Source organism: Poecilia formosa, unplaced genomic scaffold (genome assembly GCF_000485575.1).
Source record: "Poecilia formosa unplaced genomic scaffold, Poecilia_formosa-5.1.2 Scaffold303, whole genome shotgun sequence".
Lineage (NCBI taxonomy): Eukaryota > Metazoa > Chordata > Actinopteri > Cyprinodontiformes > Poeciliidae > Poecilia > Poecilia formosa.
Window position 1 is genome coordinate 190,857 of NW_006800242.1, and position 25,073 is coordinate 215,929.

The 25,073-nt window shown below is 39.9% G+C and overlaps 1 protein-coding gene across 2 annotated transcripts in view; it reads left to right on the forward strand.

Annotated features, from left to right (window-relative positions):
- The window catches only part of fat4 (FAT atypical cadherin 4), a 126,596-nt gene that overhangs the window by 83,320 nt on the left and 18,203 nt on the right, over nt 1–25,073 (forward strand). For both annotated transcript variants that reach the window (XM_007572539.2, XM_016660936.1), the window contains exons 6-9: nt 276–450; nt 13,893–14,073; nt 17,310–17,560; nt 18,719–23,068. In XM_007572539.2, coding sequence (XP_007572601.1) covers nt 276–450; nt 13,893–14,073; nt 17,310–17,560; nt 18,719–23,068 — 4,957 coding nt within the window. The remainder of the gene's footprint in view (nt 1–275; nt 451–13,892; nt 14,074–17,309; nt 17,561–18,718; nt 23,069–25,073) is intronic.

Genomic DNA, 25,073 nt, shown 5'->3' on the forward strand with positions numbered 1-25,073 from the left:
ATCAGGTTGATTTAACTTTTTTCATTTAGCATCTTTCAGGATGTGATGAAGACGAGTAATTTGTCCTATTTATTCATCTATTATTGAAGGTGTGCATTTAATTTTTAAATTACATTTAAAATTGAAATTTTACAAAAAAAAATAAAATAAAATTCATTGTCTGGATTTTGAATGTGACCAATAATTATTAGAACTTCAAATTTAATGATGACAGAGTGAAATTTCTGAATGTAGCCATTTTTATTGGATTTGTAGTGTAATAATCTTATTTTCAGGTTGTTGCCAGAGATGATGACCAAGGAGCCAATGGACAGTTGAGCTACATGCTCAGCGGCGGGAACGATGAGGGAGCGTTTACCCTGTCATCCAGCGGACAGCTCAGTGTTACCCAGATTCTGGATCGGGAAACTCGAGGGAAATACACCCTGCTGATTACTGCCACTGACTCAGGTATGACTACAGCTGAAGATAGCTCAGACATATCTTTATATGTTTTAAATCAGCCACAATATCCTGCATAATCTGCTCTGCTCTAGAGGTCTGACTTCTGCAACACCTTCTGCTTTATTTCAACATCAAATCATTTTTGGCAATCAGTTTGCAAAATGATGCTGAAGCAGGAGATTTCCATGAACACCAGTGTCAACAAACATCATTTTTATGTTCAGAGTGTGCACACTGATCTTTTTGTGTGGCATGATAACATAAACATTTTTTGGAGTTTTTAGCTTCCAAAATAGTAGGTGTATTTTATTTTGTCTTGTTCCACAGAAGTCTTTTCAGCAGCTTCAATTGAATAGCATCCTGTGTTTATTTGGATATGGTGGTGGAGCTTGTTATAGCCAGATAAAAGGTTAACTTGTTATTGCACGGAGGCCAGTTAATGTGCAGTTAAAGGACTACGTGCGTATCCCTGTTGCAGCCAAATCACATGGTATTCCACTTAAGTATACGTTTCCCCGAGCCTCTCTGGCAGAGCTGTCATGGTCTGAGGGTGGTTCTGTTTCATTCCTGGTCCGGCCATGTGACCGTGCATAAAGCTATATATTTTTGACTATTCACAGACTTTGGTGAGATGTGGGACTATGCAGTGATGCTGCTGCGTGTGGAAAAAGATGCATTATTTCATGCATTTCTAATAACTTAGGTAATTTAAATATGATTTAAATATGAGTATTTTTTCATATTAAACACAGCAAAAGGACCATTTTATACCATAATGAAGACATATTATCGGTGTTGCTTCATATGGTGTTTAGAGGAGTTGCCCAACAAGCCAACATACTAATTATGATTCGATCCCGTTTTGTACTCTTCGCGGGGACTCCATATTTAGAGCCCTGACAACATTTCCAAAATATTTTGACAGGATACTGAAGCACAATGTTGAGGCAAAAAGAGGGATTTGGGGGTAGAATATCAAAATATCAAAAAGCCCATAATCACAGTGCAGGCTGAATCACCCAGCAGCATTTTCTCACATATTTGAGGCCTGGGCGCAGACGGCCGGGGGAAATGGTTCTCCCAGGCGCTATCTGGCAGGAAATTTCCAAGGTGGACAAAGCAGACATGTCTCCAAGTTCTCTGTCTTCCGTGACCCACTCTGAACCGCAGACATTCGTGTTGAAGTCTCTGGTTGTCCCCGCGTGTTTGAGAAGACTGGCAGCCTTTGTCAGGGAGTGGCTTTGGTTTCTACAAAATGTATTTTGTAAGAAAAAAAGGCTTTTGCTGTCTGTCAGGAAGATGAAGTGCTGTCATGTACGGTGCTGTCTGAAAGCAGAGGCTGAGCTGGAACCACAGCGCACAACAAACACTTCAGCTTGACATAAAGAGATAAACGACTCCAACTACAACTGTGTTTGAATTTTAAATAAATCTTCATCTTTTTTAATTACTTTGTCTCTTCACTTTTGGCTTCAGTGAATTCTCCTCTGAGGCAACCTCCTTTGAAGGTAATCTCATTAATGCAGCTTGAAACAGAGTTTTAGCTCCATCTATCTTCAGCAGCAGCTCAGTTGTCATGAAATTAGCGAATAAAGTTCTTCAACAGTCAGAAAAAGTCAGTAAAGTACGAGAATTTATTTATTTTCCAGGTGTGAATCAGTGAGGGAAAAATGTTAAAGTAAAATGTGGAAAAAATGTTATTCCCTGTCCCAAAGCCAATATGATAAGTGTCTGAATTTTTTTTCGTACAAGTCACTCCAGTCGGTGAGACTTTTTCCGCTAGTTTTTGATTAAAGGTGTCAAGAAAAGTTTCTTTCAGTGTGTCCATCTCTCTGTCTGTCATTTTGCCTCTTTTTGTCCTTTTGTCCTTCTACGTCCATCAACGTTGTCTGTCCTTCTGTCCAGAAAGTCATCCATCCATCCGTACATCCATACATCTTTACAGTCAGTTTTTACTGACTGTAAAATTCTGTATTTAAGACATTTACTGTAGAAAATTATTAATACAAAGAATATAGTGAAATATTGGCTGAGAAATTGAAGAATCTGCAGACACATTAACCACTGTGCATGAAGAACTGGGTCATATAGTAGCCACTGTTTTGCAACAGCACCATAACTTTATCAAAACTGGTCAGTTCCTCTCAAAGGTATTTTTCCATCTCATTGAGTTACTTTCATTGCTCCATCATCTTCGTTTAGAGAAATTTGTTTCGCTGCGTTTATGAGTTTAGTGCATCTGCAGACACACAGAGACACTTGAGAACTTGCGTTGTCCCTGACTGATCTTGCAGCTCAGCCAACATCTGGGATCAGCTGCAGGCAAATCAGATTTTTTAAGCCACTGCAGAGTAATGCACAACTTTGGAGGAATGTGAAGCAATGAGCTTTCCAACAGAGTGAATTGCTTTTCTCAAGCAGTCATGCTGTAATGGCTTTAACTAAACATCTGCCATTATAGAAAACATATTTTTACATAAATGGAGGTTTCTTAGTTAACACGATTATGCTGTTACACATTGCCCACTGTTTTTTGTTTAAATGTTAAGTGTATGCTTTATATCCTGAATTGGACCCTATTGCTAACGACAACAGGGTATCAAGTTACCAATGTAAGAGTTGCTGCAAATGGTCATATTTTTGACTATGAATTGATTTCATATGGACATTGTTAAAAAGTGCTTAAAATCCAGGCAACGTCAATGATGTTTAGATGATGTTTTGGGTCATGTAACCATTCCTTATATGTATTTGTCTCTTTAGTGTTCAGGTTTATCTGAACTGAAGCACTTTGGGTCATCTATCTTAGATCCTGACATCTCAAATCATGATGGAAGTTTGGTGTTTCCATCGATTCGTTCCTGTCATTTTCAGTTTGTTTTGTAAATTCTTAAAACGGATTCAAAGGTCTCAGGATCATGATGAATGATTGTCTGTGTATTGTTGTATATGTTTCTACTTGGGCTTGAATCCACCAGAAATATCTCTGAGTGTTGTGTAGTTTTTTTTTTTTTAATTTCTAATGTACATCAATGCAGTTTAGTGCAATCATGGTGAAAAGAGAGTACACCCTCTTGACGAAAATGATGAAAAAACCTTCGGATGTTGCTCAGGTCGTCTCACATATGACTTCAAAATACTTTGGTCTTTAGAAATGTTCATAGTTTACTCAGTCAGTGCAAGATTCCCAGTTGAGGTGTCCTAATATTTTCCACTTTTAAAATTCTTCCAGTTCAAATGTTTGGAAAAGACCTTTCAAGACTGATTGGAAGCAACAGTTACATCTCTAAGGTCACTGAAAATTACTTTCCATCCTGGTGTTGTACTAACAGTCGTCTGCATACTCTGGAGCAAGCTTGTTAATAAAATAACTATAATACATCAAAATTATATAAACATAGGATGCACCAATGAGCATGCAAGTCCACAATAGGGTCTTAATGATAATAGCAAACTATAACTATAATAAAATATGAACTAAGAAAAATAAAGGATAAAAAAAAACAAAGAAAACATTTAAAACTTTTACTTGTAACTGTTTCTCCAGAAACTGATTAGTGAATACATTTTTATTTTCAATAAACAGTGACATGGTGGAAACTGCTTTGATCCATTTTGACATGCCTGACATTTAACTGCATTTATTCAAGAAAAAGCCCAATGAATGAATCTATCGTTTCACCTTCCAGCACATCTGTCTGTACCACCTCCATGTTCGGACACGGCCTTTTGATGAGACGTTTTAGAAGCCTAAGAGACCGCTTAGGAGATAAAGAATTTTAATTACCTTCTCTGTTTAAAAACAAGATCTTTTGTTTTCTTTATGGGCTGCCATGAATCTGCAACCTACAAACTTTCCAAGCTTGATTAAATGACCAGAAATCTGTCATTCTCCAGGCTGAAATCAAGTTTGAACACACACGTAGCAAACAGAAATAAAACAAACGAAGAACTAACAATGATAGCGTAAAATCATCCAACATTCACAATGATAAATCATTAATGGAGTCCATTTCTGCAGGTTTCAGGCAGTTTGCAGCCTAGTGGCAACACGAAGAGTAAGCCAAAGAAAATATCAGGTTCCTGAAATGAACTTTAACAGAACAGTAACATTCTGGATCAGCTCTTAAAAAGCTTCGCTGTAACAATGTGGCCTCGGAGGGCTTTTTCCTATCGTCTGTTTTCTCTTTTCCAGCCTTTAACAATTGCTGGATTGGAATGTTTTTGAAAATAGCTTTGCAAACACTAGTGGTGTTGGTGGTGGGGTATTAAAAAGTGGTGTAGCTTGGATGATTAGTGCTTCAGCCTGGCAAAATTTATGCAGTAATGATGTTTATTAGCTCTAGTTTCTTTAGGAAAGTTTCTGAGAAAATAACTTGCTTTCTTTTTGAGTGCATGAGTTTAAACATGCATGACTTTAAACAGTGTCCCATGGTCTCAATCCATCTTTATGCGGTCCATGTATAAACATTATAGTCGTGTTATGAGCGACCTACGCTGCCAGTGTGAGTTTTCCACGTCTCGTGCTGGTTATGACCTGCTGGTTTGGGTCCACAGGGAACAATGCTGCATTTTTTGGGATTGTCGAATATTCAACAACACAGCAAATAAAAGCTGCAAAGCAATAAAACGACAAAAGTTCCCACCAGGCCCTAAAATATGACAAAAAAAAAGCTGTTTTTCTGCATGTGTGCAAACCACGGAAACCCTTTTAGTTGCATATGTGGAAGAAATTATGCGAAAGCATTCAGACACAACACTCTATAAATAACTACTAGGCTGTACAGTAAAGCTTTATTCTGGCTTCACAGTGAGTTTATTTGATTGATGCTTCTAAAATTGTCAAACAGTGCCTTACAAAAGTGTTCATATCCCTTCAACCACAGATTTCAAAGCATTTAATTGGGATTTTATGTGATAGACTCACAGAGAGCTGCATATAATAGTGAAGTGGAAAGTTAGGGTATTTTCACACCTGATAATCCAATTCACCTGATGTCATTAGGGACCAAAATTTCAACATCTGCTACATTTTCAGCTGTTTACTCCTCATCTGCGCTGCACAAGAACCACTGAAGGAAAGGACACAAAAACCTCTGAAAAACACACTAAGTGCATCTTCCTTCTTCATGAAATGTAGTGTGATAGTTTAGTGGTTGTACGATTTTTCTTTTGTCTTCGTCAAAAGACCACAAGTCATTTCTCTAGGAAGTGATAGACTTGTGAGTTTGTTTTGATTGGTTTTACCCAGAATGCCCTGTACTGTAGTCCACTTCCTGTTTTTGGAGCAGTCTCCGGTCCGCTTGGCGTTCACATATGCATACAAACCAAACCAGAGTTCACTTCAACCAAACTGAAACCTGGGTTTGTAGATGGACCAGTTTGCTTTTTGGTCTGCATCAAACTTTGATTGCGCTTTCACACCTCCCCAAAAAAACTAGGCAAACAAACTAGAGTTTGATTAAAGCGGACTGAACAGGACTGGTGTGAATGCATCCTTAGTTGGCTAAATACACATTCAAACTTTAAAGATTTTCACAATTTTGCACTGCCTTGTTTTGTGATCAGTCACATTAAATTGTAATAAAATAAAATGAAATTTTTTGTATGCAATGTGACAAATTGTGAAAAAGTTCATCATGCAGTATTAATGTAAATATTCAGCTCTTTTGTGCTAGTGCAAAGCTTTGGAAACTCTTCTGAGATATCCCTTTCACTGTTTTGCTTGTTAACTGTGAGAAAACCTCTGTTTACTCTGTTATGTTTGGCAAACTGTGCAGTGGGACAGCTCGCACCCTGCACTCAGCTCCACGAGGCCTTTCATGGCTCTTCATGAGGGCTGCATTAAAAAGAGCTTTGTCGCAAAGCAACAGGTTCTCAGAGGCAAAAAAATGTCAATTTTGCCTCGTTGGCACCCGATTCTCTCCCTTTCTCCAAGTAATGATGTGTTTTATTTACGTCGTCCCTTCCGAGCACAATCTAGCCGTAGTCCATAAAGCGTAATTAACCGTTTAGCCTTAAGCTTCAGGCTACAGATGGGCTGTCTCATAAATTCCCACATTCATCCGTCTTCCCTCAGTCAACCTGTCCTGCACTTCCAGGTTTAATGAATACAGCTTGTTTGGACACCACAGCTTTACCCTTCCCGTGTGAAGCTTAGCGTATTTCTATTTTTGATCAAGCATCAGTCACTCATTTATTAAAGGAGGAGATTATCTCTTGTGCCAGCACAGACACTCAAACTTACTTCTCAACACGGCTTAGACTAAGAGACTCAGGGTAACTGGAGGTCTTTCCCAGGAGGTGGGTGCTGCTGCTGGTTGCTGCAGATCGACCCCCTGCGGAGCTCTCACAGCACCATCCACAATCATGGCAGCTGCAGCAATCAGAAAACACAAAGCTTAGTTGTTATTAACACATGTCTCTGTACCCCCTCCGGCTGTGGACGTATGGACGCATCACCTTGTTGGAGGTTAATGTGATTTGTCCGGTGGTAATGTACACTGATAATGTGCTTAGACCCTGCCATATGTTTATGCTAGACAATGGTTTCTGGGTTGAGAGGCTTACAGAGGAAACTGTCTGTGGATCATTTCAGTGGAACAGGAGGTAACAGATGGTCAGCTGCTCTCCTTTGGTCTCGGTTTGTTATTTTGGAAGTTGAGGTTATTCTTGGTTCTGACATTTTCTTCACCGCAGAAGAGATCATAGATCTATGCTGCTGCAGTGAAATATTAGCAAACAAGTTTTCCCAGATTGAATTAAGTTGTTGCTGCATGGACAGTGTAAGAAATGTCCTGCTTGTAATTGTTTGTCTAAATTGAATTAAAGCAGGGAGGGACTCTTACGTTGTTTGAGAGCTTTGAGGTCTCTGATGGATCAGGTCGCCTTGCATGATTGGAGATTCTCTGACGCCAGCATCTATTCACCTTATCCCTCTCTGTAATGATGGCTCATTGGATCAAACGTTTATCTGAGTACGATCAGTCAGATATCTTTCTCAGGAGAAAAGTCACAGAGACAAAGTTATCACAGCAATTTAGCATTCATACCACATCAGATCTGTGGAAATTTAACAACACAACCTGGTTCAAGGGCTGGTTGAACCCCTTTAAGAAACAACAGTTGCTTGAAGTAGCGGTTTCCTTATAGAGTGGACACCTGGTATTCATGGGGCTTAGGTGTGGCTGAAATCCATGAATACTTGAGACTATGTCTTAAAACATGCATAACTACCTATTTTAATAGTTCAGCAACCAAATATACCTTAGTAAGCATTAATAGACTCAGTGGATGACAATTCCCTTAAAAACCTCCCCAGGATGACTAACAGCAACACTTGCTTCTGTAAGGTCTTTCCCAATCTGCCTTCACATTGTTCTAACACTCACCAATATTCTCCTAACTACAAAACTGTTGTCACAATTTCGTTATATAGTTGGTCCCTCTTGATGAGGATCAATTAATTAAGAAAATTTGCGTAATACCATTTTGCTCTAAGCCTGTAGTTCAGGGGTGTAGATGGTTTCTGTTATGTATTGACAGACTGACTGTCATTCAGCCCTGACTGTCAGTGAAAGTCTATTCTTTTGGGCCCGCCCCTCTAGACCTTCAGCATGTGCAAGATGTATTACATCAGATGGATTTGGAGCATTTGTCCCACAAGGGCCCCTTCCTATCCACATCTTAATCTGTCATGTAGAAATTCAGATAGACTGGATACTTTTGTCTTAATCAGGGTGTTTTTAAGTTCTTGGCTCGAGGTAAAAGCAGTGATGATGGGGTGTAATCACCATCACAGTGTAAGATTGTGGCAATTTACTGACCTGGGATTAACCTCTGAAATAAGATTATCATCTCAGTACAAACTTCAGAGGTTGACTGGTCAATCTGTAACCACAAGTTAGGATTATAAAAGCGTTGATTGACATTTTACTAAGTTGATTTTATTCATGGAGATTATTTATATGGAAGATATTCTATTAAATATCCTCAGGTACAATAATTAAAACAAGTAAAAGGGGAAGGAATAAAGAGTCTGGGGACTGGATTTGCCAATGGAAACATACTTGCCTAACCACAGTGAATGGCTGTCACCGGCAGGCAGCTGACTTCCTTCTGCAAATTTCCAATAGCTCTTTTTCCAGGCTAAATGATGTCATTTATTCTGCAACCACCGTCCAGTTTATACACTGCCAGATATAGACATATTTTGCTGCCATATCCCTACCGTGCTTGAGGTGTGACACCCGCCTCGGCTGCAGTTATCTCTCATTTATCCTGACAGTCTTCCTCAAGCTTTGCTCAATTCCAGTAAATCTGGAGGAGATGCTGACGTTTCTCTGCACTCTTGGAGCGCATTCCTCTCCCGTTGAGTCACTGCCTCCATAAAAAGAAGAAGGGGATGGGGGTATAGTTTGTTCATGAAGAAAATGCTCCAGGATTGCTTTTCTTTTTTCTTAGCCGATTCAGATCTCTGTAAAAAATAAAATAAAATTACGAAACGGAAACTTTGAACATTCTTAGTTGCAACGTTGTCACTGTTATTTAGCAGCCGCTGTCCCATAAATCACAAAAATGTACCACCTTAACTTTAACTGCTTGAAACAACTGACATTTACATGCCTTTCCCGTACCTGCCAAGATATAGTATTCCTCAACTAAATCTGTCATCCCACGCAATGTAAGCAGATATATCTGAACTATTTGCACTTGGACAAGGAGGATTGGAGAGGCTAAAGCAACAGCTGCCAGGTGATATGTGATATGTGCAAGCGTCAGGAGGCTAAGAAGAAGTGTCATGAAGACGCACGGAGACGCATGACGTTTGGAGAGTCGATGCACCAAGACTGGAAAACTCTTCTTCATGGCTGGTTTTTAACCAAAGCACTGGGGTCAGAAGAGTGTCAAAGGGATAATTTGAGTATAGTTTAGCTCTTTGCTATAAGAGTGAGGTGTCTGTTTTGTGCTTTCTAAGGATTAACTGGAATCTCTGTGATGAGTTCAGAGGACTGAGGTAAAGGTCAAAAGTTCTGAACGACGGAGGCTGTTGATTTTCCCGAGGCAGTAAACAGGTTGTGACATCACATCCTGCACAAAAGTGAAACACCGGGAAGGAGGGTACACACACACACACACACACACACAAGCAGAGGCCTAGTCTTGTAGCCTGCTTCCGTCCTCAGTATGGAAACAATAGTATTGAAATGCAGCCACAGCGCTCTCTGTGTGGCAGAAGGCAGCTACAGTTCAGAAAAATACAGCAGCTGGCTTCATATCAAAACCAAATATTTTCTCCATGCTCTCAGTCCCTCTGCTGGACCTAATGGCTTTTGTAGACAAAGCCACTTATAGCACCCCGAACCACTTATTGGCCTGGCAGTTCCAGCAGCCTGCACACAGTGCCTCTGATCAACAGCCGTATTAGCCGCTTGTTGACTGGCACACACACTTTGCCTGGATTAATTTAATTTAAAGTGATACAGACACCTCGCTGACTAGGATTGCTCCTTGGTAAGGAGGATCAACTGAGGAGGAGGAGCTGCTCTAATATGTTGCCATGGCGACCAGCCTAATTGATGACTCATGTTGCTGAAGAAGCTGTCCTGGAACTGACACGTATTTATGGCGTTATTTTCAATTTTCTTTTCAGTTATTTTTTATTTATTTATTTATTTATTTTTAAAATCTGGTTTCAAAATGAAATTGATATAGGGACAAAACATTAAAGTGTATAATTTAATTTAATGCTTTTTATGTTATGCAGACCTCAGATAATGAGGAAAACATTTGTGTTGCCAAATATTATGCTTTATTTTGACCAGTGCCTTAATATCACATACTATGTATTACATATTCATTATCTAAGTGGTGTTTCAATCAAGAACTGGTGTGTTCTGAATGAACATAACAGACCAACATGTTTGGTCTCTTACCTGAATTCATAAACAGCACGTACTGATTTAAGCAGCATTTAGAAACAACCGGATAGTGATATTAAATGACCTCACTGAATTTATAACTCCGCTGCAAACTGGGTCAGGTGTGATCTACAAACACTGGCTGGTGACGGTAAAATAAATATCTTATTTATATATAGAACTGGCAACTCAGTTTATAAATTCAGTTCCAACATCCAGTTCAACATTCTCAACAACAGAAATAACAATAAAATCATTGTTTTTCCAGTGCTAATCTTACTTTTTGTGTATAAGGAATTCAGGAATGAAACTAACTTTCGACATGGAGCTCATTTGATCTGGTTTTTGATCCCTGCAATGCCATCCCTAGCTCTGGTCTCAGCTGAAATATTTCATTTCTTTTTATCATGTTAGAGTGTTTTCAGCAGTAAAAACAGAAAGATTTGGTACTAAGCATGCACTGGCTGCAGTTTAGGACTGGAATAGATTTGTCGTTAGAAAAACCTGCATAGGAATTTGCAGACATCAACATGTTATATTAATCAACTAATCCTGCTGACCACATTTATTCAAGCACTTGTTCTGCTATTATTTATTTTGAACTAAACAATATTATACTTGTGCAGATTATTACTTTCATTAATTTAGCAGCTAGGTTTCACTGTATAAATTGGCAATGATTTCATAATATTTGCTTTGCAAACTAAATTCTAGAATCCATGAACCCTTTCAGGAATTGCATAATCACTTCGATTTCAACATTGAGTATGGACGGTTATAAACATGGCAACCTTAAAAAGTCAGAAAAGTCTTAGATAGATGACTCACTGTGGTGATGAGTCACTTAAGATTAGTGTGGTATGGTTTCTGGTTCTCTTTTTGGGATGAAGACTGTTTACTGATCGCTCTGTTTGTGTCATTTGTTTTGCTTCTGGAATTCAGCTGTGTTTGTTCTCAATGCGCATGTTAGCCACTTCTGTTCTGACCAGAAAAACTTGGATGCATTACAAGCTTCAGGTCAAATTTCTGTTTATTATCATAAAGCCAGGCTGTTATGCGAGGTTCCAGTAAACTATCTCAAATCCCATTTTCTGAGGAATCCCCTTTCCCTTCCTGAAAGAGACTCCGGGGGTCTCCAAAACCAACGATAATCTCAAGTTTTGTTGACGTTCGTTGAGAAAGTTTCCTTTTGCTTTCTACCCACAGGGAAGTCAGAGTTAGTGTATACGACTTAACAGCAGCCGTAGCACTCGCAGTAGATTTTATTTGTTTTAGCCCAGGAGCTTTTTTCAACAGCGATTACTCTGAGTTTTCTACATCAATCCCTTTAGCTTTATTCTGCATTATTTTTTTTTTTGCTGTACTTTTATTATAATAAGGTTGTGTTGATATTTTGTTGACCAGAAATTTTCGAAACAGAGGGTTGATAGACCACAGGACAAAACCCAGTGATTGCACTCACTAAAGCAGCCCTCCCTTTGTCGCGAACACATTTTTTCGTGGGGAAAAAAAATTCTATTCTTGAAATGCAACATATAATCACCACTAATGGACCTGAAAATGATTCAAGATATGGCATCAGTTTCCTGTTATTTATTTTTTTTACATTTTCTCAAGCGCATTGGCAATAATTAGCAGATTACACTTCATTGACCATCTATCAATTCCAAAATATCGTGCCAAGTATCCACATCATGTTTTGATTTTAAACTTTTTTGTTTATTAAGAAAGTTATTTTTTTGGTGTGACAGACAGGCAGGCAGACTGACTGACTGACTGACTGACTGACTGACTGACTGACTGACTGACTGACTGACTGACTGACTGACTGACTGTCTGACTGACTGACTGACTGGTCTTCTGTGTTTTTTCAATTATTTTTTTCAATGTTGACACTCACCAGACCAATACAACAGATGCTTCAATCTGGCTTTTACCAGCTGATGCTGATTTCCTGTTTTCTTTGAGGTCTGACCGGCTGATTTGGATTTTCTTTGTAAGGACCATAACACAAACAAAAACAAGTTCATCTGTGTTCACGTTGTCTTCATTCAACAGTGAAATGTAACAAACATTGACTACAAAGGAAAAACAGTGATCAAAATAGTTTTGGATCCAAAAGAAAATGAAAAGATTGCAAAATTATACACAGTTGTGCATCAAAGCATTAAATTCATAACTCTCATGTGATTTTTAACTCAAAACAAAGATGATATCTACTTTTAAGCATGTTTTCCCTTTATGATCTTCTAGTGACACAATTCTGATAAAGAGACTGAGTTCTGTCTTCTAAAGTTTTACAAACCAGTACAAGAATGTTGCCCTTATTTTCTGATACTTATTCATCTATGCAGACTGAATAATAAAGGCAGAATTTCTTCACTTTCACTCTGACCCCCCACTCTGTACTCTCTCTTCTTCTCTGATTCTTTTTGTTTGGAATTTCCACCACAAGAAAAAGAGACTTAAAAGAGACTTTCTGTGGCCACCGTCTCAATGTTTCCTTTTTTTTTCATCTCCTATTAATACAGACCCCCAACAGTACAGTTTTTCAAGCAGCTGATGTTTTCCACAGCTGTGTACACACGGGTTGTTTATGGCTTTATCTCGGCTCTTCATAATTGATGCATTCACAGATTCCTGAGGAGAGTTGGAAGGGATGAACTTTATGTTTACAGGAGGTGAAAATGCCTCTCAAGGCTTTCAGATCTCAGCCTGTTCTCCCTCCTCAGGTGCTCAGTATTTACTCTACAAGCCATATGCGCATCATTAAGAAGTGAAAATACCTCCAGGCTTTCAGAGATGTCCCCAAATCCCACAGAGCGACTCTCTGTAACGAGGCTGAACTTGTGTTTATGTTTGGAATATAGATTAAGCAGTTTAGTGTGCCATTCGAGGAAGGATTATAAAAGGGCAGCTCAAGCAAGGCAGATGTATGAAATGCTTTTTTTTTTTTCCTGCATCGCAGTTCATTTTCATCTGCTATTGATTAAAATCCAACCCCACAGGGCCTAGCTTGGCCCGTTTCATCACCCGTTCTGGGAGGAAAAAAATGTTTGGATTTCTGCTGAAAATAGCACTTCTCCTCTCTCAAATTCCACTGACTGACTTCCAGACTGCTGTGCACCTTAAAATAGATCCCTCAGTGTGGAGATTAAATCTATAGGTGTCCAAATCCCCAGGAAGGACGACTAACATATTGGGTTTCAGAGACATCGAGTTATTTCACGTGTTCTCCTCTGAAGTGGGTTGATGTGACAGAACCAAAGGAAATGCAAAGCGTTTTTTAAACACACTGGCTTGAATTAAATGAAGCAGGAAAAGTGTGGACAAACTCTCACGATACCAATTGGCGCAGTGTTGATGTTCCACTACATGATGACTTCGACACAATAAATCACTGGATTGCATCAGAAAACTGGAGCCATAATGCCATTCAGATGTTTCTATTTCCAGCCTGCGGTGGCACAAAGCATACTTTAAAGAAATTGTAATGAAATAACTAACTTTTACTTCCTCCCTTTCCAGGCTCTCCATCCCTCAGTGGGACGGGAACGGTAACCATTCTAGTGGATGACGTCAACGATAACATCCCCGTTTTTACCACCTCCACCTTCCACACCACCATCATGGAGGACGCCCCGACAGGAACGGACGTACTTCTGGTCAACAGCTCTGATGCTGACGTGGGCAACAACGGCGTTATAAGGTAGACTAATAAACAAAATGGACTTATATTGTGACTATACAGCCCAGCTATGGGGAAAAGTAAGTACACACCTGATTAACTGATCATCTGCAAATGTTACCAGCTCTGTAAACACAGGAGTTGTGGCCATTTTCTTGTCTACACCATACAGGTGTGTGCTCACACAATGCAGGGCTGGAACGACATCAGCAATGACTTTAAAAAAGATATTTATTGGTATTGAGGTCATGTCCAAAGTAGTAGAAGTTATTGAAGATTATTCAGAAGTGGAAAATATTTAAGAAAGCATGATATATTGTCATCAAATTCAACTTGAGGTCAGTCAGTTCAGTGCTCTGAGAAACAGCATGACTTGTTTGGAAAAGATTAGGAAGAAAGCTTTTTTCTCTCTACAATAAGTACACCTGCATATCTTTGGTTTGCATAGTTTTATCTGAATGAACCACTGTACTTATGGAAAAATGTTCTTTGGACACATAAGAGCCAAGTAAAGATGATCAACTGTTATTTTGCCCCATATTTTGAGAAAACCTAAAGTTTCGTAAAGCACAGTGGTGGATGGACTCATGGTTTGGGCTTGTTTCTCAAACAGAGGAGTTGACCGTGAACTTTTCTACATATAAAAATATATACAGTCAAATGTGACATAATCTCTGCAAGTGGAAGTTTAGTCTAAAGGGTAGCAGTTCTTAAAACAACATCGAGTCAATAACCGAATGACAGAACATGCTAAGAATCAAGGTGTTGAAATGCTCCAGTCAAAGACTAGACCTTGAGATGTATTTAGTTTTTTCCATGAATGGAAAACTTTTTCTTACTTTCTGTTATTCAATGGATCACCCAACGCACTGTTTAGATTTGACAATGATGTGCTTGTTGCAGTAAGGTTAGAATCATTCTGAAAGACAACTGTATTACGTGGCCACAGATTACAAGAAATAGTTTTCAGTTTGATTTTATTGCAAACAGATTGCCTCTGGAATTTATGTTGTTTCCAAACTTCTTTTATAATGTCATCTTAGTCCAGATCATGACTCAGTTTTAACTTTTTTTTTGTTAGCTTTTATGACACTCCGAGGTGACTGCAGTTCATGACAGTGGTTCAGTTTGCAGAGTTCTAGTGAAAAAAACAAAGTTTTTGTTTAGGCTGTTATTTACAAGCTCGGATGAAAACTGTGTTCATCCGAGCTTCATAGTTTCTGCCATGTGGGGGGGACTTCTAAGGGCCTCTGGTCTGATCTCTCTGAAGACGGACGCTGACTCAGGTCCAGCCCCTCCTCTTTCCTCAGCAACCCCACTGAGTGCACATTGGGGGTACCACAGATTGTTCCAGTTTCCCAAAACACAGTAATGAGGATGTTAATTGTTGATGACAGTAGGAGATGATGCCCATCAGGGGTTTGAGGCCTTTTATAGAGTCCAGAACCGGTTACCTTCACTTGTTAGTTTCCATTTTCACAACTCATCTACACATAAAACTTGAACTGAACCACAAGCATCTGTGGACAGTTTATATTGGTGAGAATATCTAAATAGCTTTGCATGAAGTTCACACGTTGTTCTGCCATTTGTAGTGCTAGCCCTGTAGGGGGAGCGCTTTTCAAAGTATGTTCTGGTGTGAACATGTATGTGTCAGTTTACATTTAAGGCTGGGATCCTGATGGAGACTCATGAGCTAAAGGATGAAACACAATATTTATTTGAAAACAGAAGTGAGTGCCCCCCTGCTTGGTTCTCAGTCCAGATGAGCTTCACCTTTCATGTCGTTAATGGAGTCATATTTTGGTTGCATTGTATGTACTGCAATTCTCAAGGGATTTTTGTACATTTTTAACCACGTCTCACTCCTCCATACAAAAATATTAATTTGTTACAGAGAAAGATATTTGCTCCCTTACATATTTATTTTCCACTTCAGAGAAATCAAATTCTTAAATTAGATAGAGCTAACCAGAATAAATTCAAAATGGTTTTATATATCCAAATTGAGCTGGATGTGTTTGCTTTCTAAACCTAATAACTGGTTGAGGCAGCTGTCATGAAGTGCAATAACTACAAATGAGCAATCAGATGGTTTTCAAGCATAAAAATGACCAAATTAAACTCACACCAATATGTCTCAATGAGATTTAAGGCCCGTCTTTGACTAGGCCACTCCAAACCTTTATTTTATTTTAGCCACTCAGGGGTGGACTTGCTGTTTTGTTTTGCAGTGGTTTTACATCAGACTTATCTGAATGTATACATTCCAATGAGTTCCTCTTTTGTCTCTATTTTGAAAATCTCTTGTGGATCATCATAGTTCGGAGGGGTTGACAAATGTGGTTTGCACTTGGAAATTTTCCCATGGATGCTATTTTCCATTAACTCTCACCTAAGACAAATGAGGTTTGTTGTGGTTTAAAATGTTGTTCTAGTTTCTCCCATGACCTTCTAGGTGAATTGTTAATGTGCTATTTGAATAATTTTAGTTGCCTGGCGACTTCTGCCATGATTCATCAATGTTTCCACTGTGGTTTGCTGGAGTACCAATGCCTTAGTAGGCTTTGTAACCCTTACTACTAATGGATATCCATGATTTGGTTTCTTCTCTGTTTTTACATTTCTTCATAAGAAAGCATAAGATGCTACTGTTTGAGACTACTTCATGTTGAAAGACTTACTAACTCCTACAGGACAGTAACCGGGCCTTGGTATGACCAGTGAACTGTGATTAATAACTGCCAGTTCATGATTTAACAAGACAGCGTAGGGCCTGGTTTGGATAGCTTTTTCCCATAGTATGTGGAATCATTATATGAAAACTATTTTCTATTTACTCAGGTTATGTTTGTACTAAAATTAATTTTGAGATTCTGGAAGATTTAGGTATGGCATAAAAATATGAGAAATTTGTCATTTCTCATATGACAAATGAGAAATGACTAAATCTTTCACAGAAGGATTTTGCAGCTCTTGCCAAAAAAACACACCAAACTTACTGCGACTCTTTGAACAATAAATCAGAAAACTGTATCTGTATCTGATGTGACTGTATGCTTATTTATAGTATTTAACTTGATTCAGTCAACCTGTTACACATAAAACCTCTTTTAATTGGAACATTTGACGTGTAATAAGCATTTCTTGTACCTTATTAAAACCCAAAGCAGCTCCACCATCCAGAAGCAAATAGGTGTTTTGCTAATAAACATGACACTACCACAGCTGATATCTGATATTTTTGTTTCCTACAGCTATAGTCTAAGTGGGGGGCATGGCCAGTTCTCCATCAACCCCGCAACAGGGCAGATTATTACCAGCTCCCTCCTGGACCGAGAGGAGAGGGCCAATTACCAGCTGCTGGTTGTTGCGACAGATGGAGGGCAGCCCCAGGGCTTGTCGAGCTCCGCCACCGTGTCCGTGACGGTGGCCGACATCAATGACAATCCTCCACGCTTCCATCATCACCCCTACGTGACCCACATCCCTGCCTCCACTGCAACAGGTTAGTTAGGGGCTCTAAAATGTTACACTCTTCACCTGCTATATATGTTTACTCCTCAAATCTGGTTGGTTATTAAATAATGTACCTCTGAAAAGATAGTATATTTCAGAAATTGAAGTCAGAAGACTGTAGCTGAAAATGAAAATGTGAAATTCAGTTTCTCAGAACATTAGAACAAAAAACTGATATTTACTACATAAATCGTATACACACAGTAACAAGGGAGACGGCTGTAGTTCCAGTTGCCCAGTAGTCATGGATGACCTTCACTTGGAGAGTAAGAGATCTTTTGCTATGCAACATGTTCACAGGGTTCTGCATCCAAGAACACAGAAAGTTAGAGGAACTCTAAGTGGCAGGTGCTTCTGGTAGCCATACATGCAAACTTTTAAGCTTTTATTGTGTTTTGTAAATGAGCTACAAACTAGAGAGACCCTATAATTGAAAGTTTAAAGGAACAAAATGCTGAAACACAATGGGAGTGAATTAGTTTAGTTTAGTTTTACGCATTCTGCCCACAAGAAGCTTTAAAAGAAATCCCCTCTATTTTTATGTATAAACTGCACATGTAGAGAAGAACCTGTGAACATTTGAACATTTTAAATTAAGAAGTTTCAGAGTATTTAGGAATATATTTCAAGCTAAACATTCTGTGGGGAGATCAGAAATATTCAAATATGTATTACCAAGTAGTGTATTGTGTTAAAAACCTAATAGGTTTTAAATGCTTATTCAGCAAGATACAGTCCAACTTTCCATGACTCGTTTAAACTTTGAATTACATTTTTAATCCCAGGTAAGACTGAGCAGTGAAGTCCCAAGAACTTTATTTCTTCAGTCTTATTGCTAAATATGCTAAATAACTAATGTAGAATTTATTTTATTGTACTTTTTATTAAATTAATTATATCTATCCAACAGAAAATACATAATGGTGAAATAAAAGAAAAGAAAAAAAATATATATATGATCTATTTTTTATTAAAAACTGTTGGAGAATGTAAGACATGAAAATTCTGTTGAAAAGTGATCAAGTGGCTGTATTTCTTATTCATTGGTACCCATTTTTACAAGAAATTAAGTTTCCATTCTCTTCTTTTGGTGTTTCAGTTGTTTGTTAGGGTTAAATATATAATTTTTTTCTTTTTTTGTCTTCAGGGTCCCTGGTTTTTGCTGTTACCGTCACTGATGAGGACTCCGGCTCTAATGCCCAGCTGCACTACTCCCTAATGGGTCGGAACGCAGAGAAGTTCAAGATCGATCCAGTAAGAGGCGCCATCACTGCCAATGAGAGGCTGTCTGGAAGTTCAGAGGTTACGCTGACAGTTCGCGTAAAGGACGGTGGAGCTAACCCAAAAATGGACACGACCACGGTGACAGTGCGATTTGTTACGGGAGGAAACTTCCCCATCATCAAGCTAAAGGAGCGGGCGTTTACTTTTCTGGAGAATCAACCTACCAACCACATTGTCACAACAGTGACAGGGTCTTCTATGAGGGGTGGACCACTGTCGTACTACATAGCAAGTGGCAACCTTGATTATGCCTTTCACATAGATCAGCTCTCAGGCGAGTTATCCATCAGACATCCGCTGGATTACGAGCACATTTCCAAATACGTTCTATGGATTGAAGCCAGAGATCAGGGTTTCCCCCCTTACTCTTCCTATGAGAAAGTAGAAATAAATGTTCTGGATGTGAATGACAACCACCCAGTGTTTGATAAGGACCCGTTTCATGCTGAGATACTGGAGAACCTATCACCGCAGCGCGTCCTGATGGTCACCGCCGTTGACCTGGACAGCGGCAACAACGGACAGCTGGAGTACGCTATAACCGAGGGCAACAAGGAGAACAGTTTCAGCATCAACCGAGCCACTGGTGAAATACGAACCACTAGGCCACTGGACCGAGAAAAAGTGGCGCTTTATGCTCTAAAAGTGAAAGCCACTGATCGAGGTTCACCACCAAAAAACACAGCAGTTAAGGTACTAATTAATGTGCTGGATGTGAACGATAACGCTCCCAAGTTTTCCAAGATATTCAGTGCATCAGTGGCTGAAAATGCACCCGTTGGCTACACAGTTACCAGAGTCACAACCACAGATGAGGATGCTGGTTCAAACGCCGTTAGCCGCTACTCTGTTACAGATAGCAGCCTTCCATTCAGTATTAATCCAAGCACAGGGGACATAACTATCAGCAGGCCACTTAATAGAGAAGACACAGATCACTACATCATTAAAGTGTCTGCTCATGACTCTGGGTGGACAGTAAGCACAGACGTAACAATATTTATAACAGACATTAACGACAACGCCCCCCGGTTCAGCCGTCCATCTTATTACTTGGACTACCCGGAGCTCACAGAGGTGGGCTCTCTGGTCACACAGGTCTTGGCCTTAGATCCAGACGAGGGAGTCAACGGCAAAATTTTCTACTTCATCCGATCCCAGTCAGAGTACTTCAGAATCAATGCCAGCTCTGGAGAGGTGTTCATCAAGCAGCAGTTAAAATATCAGAACTCGACTGGTGCTGCCAGTGTAAATATAAACCGGCACAGCTTCATTGTGACAGCCTCAGACCGAGCAGTGAAGCCTTTAATGAGTGAAACAACAGTGATTGTAAACATAGTAGACAGTAATGATAACCCTCCTGAGTTTGATTCCACCACTTACTTCACTCCTGTCACTAAAAGTGTCAAAGTTGGCACCAGACTAATAAAAATCACAGCTCATGATAAGAAAGATTTTGGCCTTAACTCTGAGGTTGAGTACCTGATAACAGGCGGGAACAGCTCCAGTAAATTCAAACTAGACAAAATAAGTGGGTGGATTACAGTTGCTGCTTCCCTCACATCTGATATAAATAAGATTTTTCTCATTGACATCACTGCGAGGGACAAAGGAAATCCTCCCTTGTCTGCACAAACAACAGCAAGAATTGTAGTGACAGAAGAAAACCATCACACACCAGAGTTCTCACAAAGCCAAATTTCAGCCACAGTACCTGAAAGCCTCGCTGTGGGAACAGCAATCAGAACTCTTTCTGCCAGAGACAAAGACAAAGAAATGAACGGCCTTATCACTTACAGTATAATCTCAGGCAATGATAAAGGTTTGTTTACATTGAACAGTAAAACTGGTGTGTTATCCTTAGCTAATTCTCTGGACTATGAAGAGCAGCACCAACATGAACTAAGAGTTTCAGCTACTGATGGTGGCTGGATTGCGAAATCAAGTTATGTCTCAGTCACAGTACAAGTTACTGATGTAAACGACAACCCTCCTGTTTTTGATCCCGATGAGTACTTCCCATCTGTGCAGGAGAACGTCCCCAGTGGCACCACTGTGCTCAAAATGAATGCCACAGATCGGGATTCAGGATTAAACGCTGTCATGGCGTATGTGATTCAGTCATCAGACAGCGATCTGTTTGTTATCGACCCAAACACAGGTACCATCACCACCCAGGGCTTCTTGGACTATGAGGCAAAGCAGGTTTACCATTTAACAGTGAAGGCTTTCAATGTTCCTGATGAGGAGCGCTGCAGCTTCGCCAACATCAACATCCAGCTGAAGGGAGCCAACGAATACGTTCCTCGCTTTGTTTCCAAACAGTACTACTTTGAGATCTCAGAAGCTGCTCCAAGAGGCACAGTTGTCGGGGAAGTGTTCGCTAGTGATCGGGACCAAGGAGAGGATGGAGTGGTTTATTATCTCATATTTGGAAGAAGCAGAAAGAAAGGCTTTGGCATCAACAAGAAGACTGGCCAGATTTATGTCTCAGGCATTCTGGACCGTGAGAAAGAAGAAAAGGTTTCCCTGAAGGTGTTGGCGAAGAATGCAGGAAGCATCCAGGGGGCAGATATTGATGAAGTGTTTGTTAATATCACTATTCTTGATGCCAATGATCCCCCTGTTTTTACCCAAGACCTGTACGACGTGCAGGTCAGTGAAGGTCTGTCCCCTGGTGGGCTTGTCACCTTTGTAAGTGCTGAGGATTCAGACTCTGTCCCCAGTTGGAGCAGGTTTTCTTACTCCATTGATCCTGAACTTAACAAAAATGTGTTTACAATAAATCCAAAAACAGGTCAGGTGTCTGTGGCTGCACAGCTGGACAGAGAAACAACTCCTGTCTATAATCTGACAGTTCTTGCAGTCGACACGGGCACGCCTCCTGCCACCGGAAGTGCCACCATCATTGTGAATTTGGAAGACATCAATGACAACGGTCCAACATTGATGACCACCTATGCAGAGGTGATGGAGAACCAGAGAGCTGGCTCTTCAGTCACGACCTTGACATCCTCAGACCTGGATCTACCTCCCAACCAGGGCCCTTTCCTCTACAGCCTTCTGAGCTCTGGCTCTGCTAACAGCTACTTCAGCCTCAGTTCAGCTGGCATCCTAACCACCAGCCGGGAGATTGACAGAGAACAGATTAGTGACTTCTACCTCTATGTGGTGATCAAGGACTCTGGTGTGCCTCAGATGTCCTCCACTGGAACGGTTCATGTTAAGATAAACGATCAGAATGACAACCCATCAGAGTCACGGTCTATGGAAATCTATGTCCACTACTTCGGAAACACATTTTCTGGAGGTTCTTTGGGAGATGTTAGACCACAAGATCCAGACATCCATGATCGGTTCCACTGCTCCCTTATTCCTCCATCATCTGGTCTGTTTGCTATCCCCACAGGAACATGTAACCTCAACTCTAAAGCCCGCTCAACAGACGGAACATTTGAACTAACCATTCGCAGCAGTGATGGCGTCCATGGATCGGTTAGTAGCACAGCCAAAGTTTTCTTTATGGGTTTCAACAATGCCACTGTAGACAATAGCATCCTCATCAGACTGCACTCTGATGGAGTCAAAAGCTTTCTCACCAATCACTACCTCAGCTTCTTACGCATTGCCAACTCTCAGCTAGCAGGACTAGGCACAGGGGTGCTGCTTTATGGAGCATTTGAGCTCAACAACCAGACTTTCCTGATGGCAGCTGTGAAACGGGGCCACGGACAATATGTGAACCCCAGCGGCGTGGCCACATTCTTCCAGAGTATCAAAGACATTTTATACAGACAGAGTGGGGTGCAAATAGATGCAGTAGACCATGATCCATGCACGCACAATCCATGCCAGAACGGAGGCAGCTGCAAGCGGCGTCTCAGTGTCGGGCCTGATATGAAGACAGAAGAAAGTGTCCCTGTGATCCTCGTTTCCAACCACCCCCTGCAGCCGTATGCCTGCAGCTGCAGGCCGGGATACGCAGGAGCCCTGTGTGAGACGGACATCGATGAGTGCCAGCCATCACCTTGCCACAATGGTGGCACCTGCCACAATCTGGTTGGGGGGTTTTCCTGCACCTGTCCTGAGGGATTCACCGGTATGGCCTGTGAGAGGGATGTCAACGAATGCCTTTCCAATCCCTGCAAGAATGGGGCGCTGTGCCAGAACTTCCCCGGTGGCTTTAACTGCCTCTGCAAGTCTGGGTTTGCAGGTATTAATCACACAAAGGTCACTTTTTATGTCTTTTCCAAAAGTATTCATACCCTTGAATGTTTTCATATTTATATGTCAAAAACAATATACCTCTTTATATGTTATTCAAATTTTGTGTGTTAATCCCACAGAAAATACAACATAATGGTGAAATAAAATAAATATATATATGATTTAAAGTAAGGCTTTAAATCATATGATATATATATGATTTAAAGTAAGGCTTTAAATCATATGTTGATCTTTATTTCAAATACGTAAGTCAATATTAACAAGCACAGTGAAGACAACTACTGAATTCTTAATACATTACTAGATCAGTAATGCTATGGAGGAACCATAGCTGTCAAAATGAATAATTTCTTAGTTATACAAGATAAAATAAAATGTAACCATGAATTATTGAAAAACAACACAAAGTGAATAGTTATAGTGTCCTTTGCCCTTTAAAGTAATACACACTTTATTGTGGTCTGTGATATAAAAAATAAGTAAAATGTACTGGAGTTTGTGGCGATGGCAGTGCGACAAACATACAAGGGTATGGATACTTTTGAAAAGCACTGTATGTCTTTGAGTATGGTCACCCACATTCAAAGTATTTGCTTCTTATTGTTTCCAGTAGATATCGTAGCCACTTCTTTTGGTTTTTGGTTTCTAGTTAGGGAGTATCAGCTGTGATTCATATCAGCCTGCAGTGTTTGCTTTAATAAAAAAGGATGATACAAAGCTGACCTTTGTCAGACATCCAGTCTTCACTACACATACACTTCGCTGGTGTTTCATTTCCATTTGTGCCTTCATGCACTGGCAGTTCTGACCACACACAGACACAAGGATTTCTTCTCTGACCGTATTACACAAAGAGAGATTTCCTCATCATCGATTTTTTATTTGGCTTCATTTTGAGTTATTTGACAAATGAGCAGCTTTATAAAAGATCCAATCAGACCTCTTAATTTGGAAATGTAATGAACACAGTGCATTATTGGCCTGAATTAAAGGGGAGTGGATTTTAAGTGGAAATAGTTTGAACAGCCATTTGGATCCTGTGTGATGTTTAACCTCTGGCTGCAGCATCTGAAAGACATTTTGAAAGCATGCTGCACAGGGCGCTTCGCCCAAAGTGAAGTCATTACTGTCCCTTTTTATTACGACGATAAAAAATGGTCACAAATCTAGAAGTTTTATCAAGATGAACTACTCTCATGCAGAAATGCACCTAGTGACCTACAGTAGTTTTGGTGCCCTCCCTTTGAACTCTCAACTTCCTGTTCTCCACAACTGGATTTTGGCAGCTAAATCCATCTCCATTAAGCAACATGTCTCAGGATTTACAGCATTAAATTTACTCCCAGAGTTCACAGTCAGTTTGTTTCTTTTGTACCATGTGCCATGCATCATTTCTGTCTGTTGTTTTTATTATCACTGTCACATTCCTTATCAAGATGTTAAACCTTTGCTTGCATCTGTGGCAGCCATCCATGTACATTTCAGCTGTTTGTCTGTCTGCACTGCAATAAATAGACAAAAAAACAGCCTGCAGTAGGTTGTTAAGCCTGATTGTTCTCAACTCAATGAGATCATTTGGCTTTCCCTAATGAAGTTTGTTGTTTATGAAATTACATTAACAATTTCATAAACAATTGAAATTCCACCAAAGAGGTGAAATTCAGCCATAGAAACATTAGAACAAGGGTTTTATTAAGCAGAGCATTTTAAAATGTGCTGATCTCTAAACCTTAACTTGTGTTGTTCAAAACACGCAACGCATTCCCCATTATCGTTTTCAAACAACGATGAAGCCAAAATGGGAACGCAGTGTATGTAAAACTAAGTACACCTTTGCTGCTAAAGGCAAAAGTAACAGTGATATGTTGCTAATCAAGTCAGCTTGATTTATCAGTGAACACTTCTAAAAACAAGTATTAGAGTTGTACATTTACTGATATGCAGCACACAGATATGTTATCACAATGCCAAGACAGAAAGACATCAGCAAT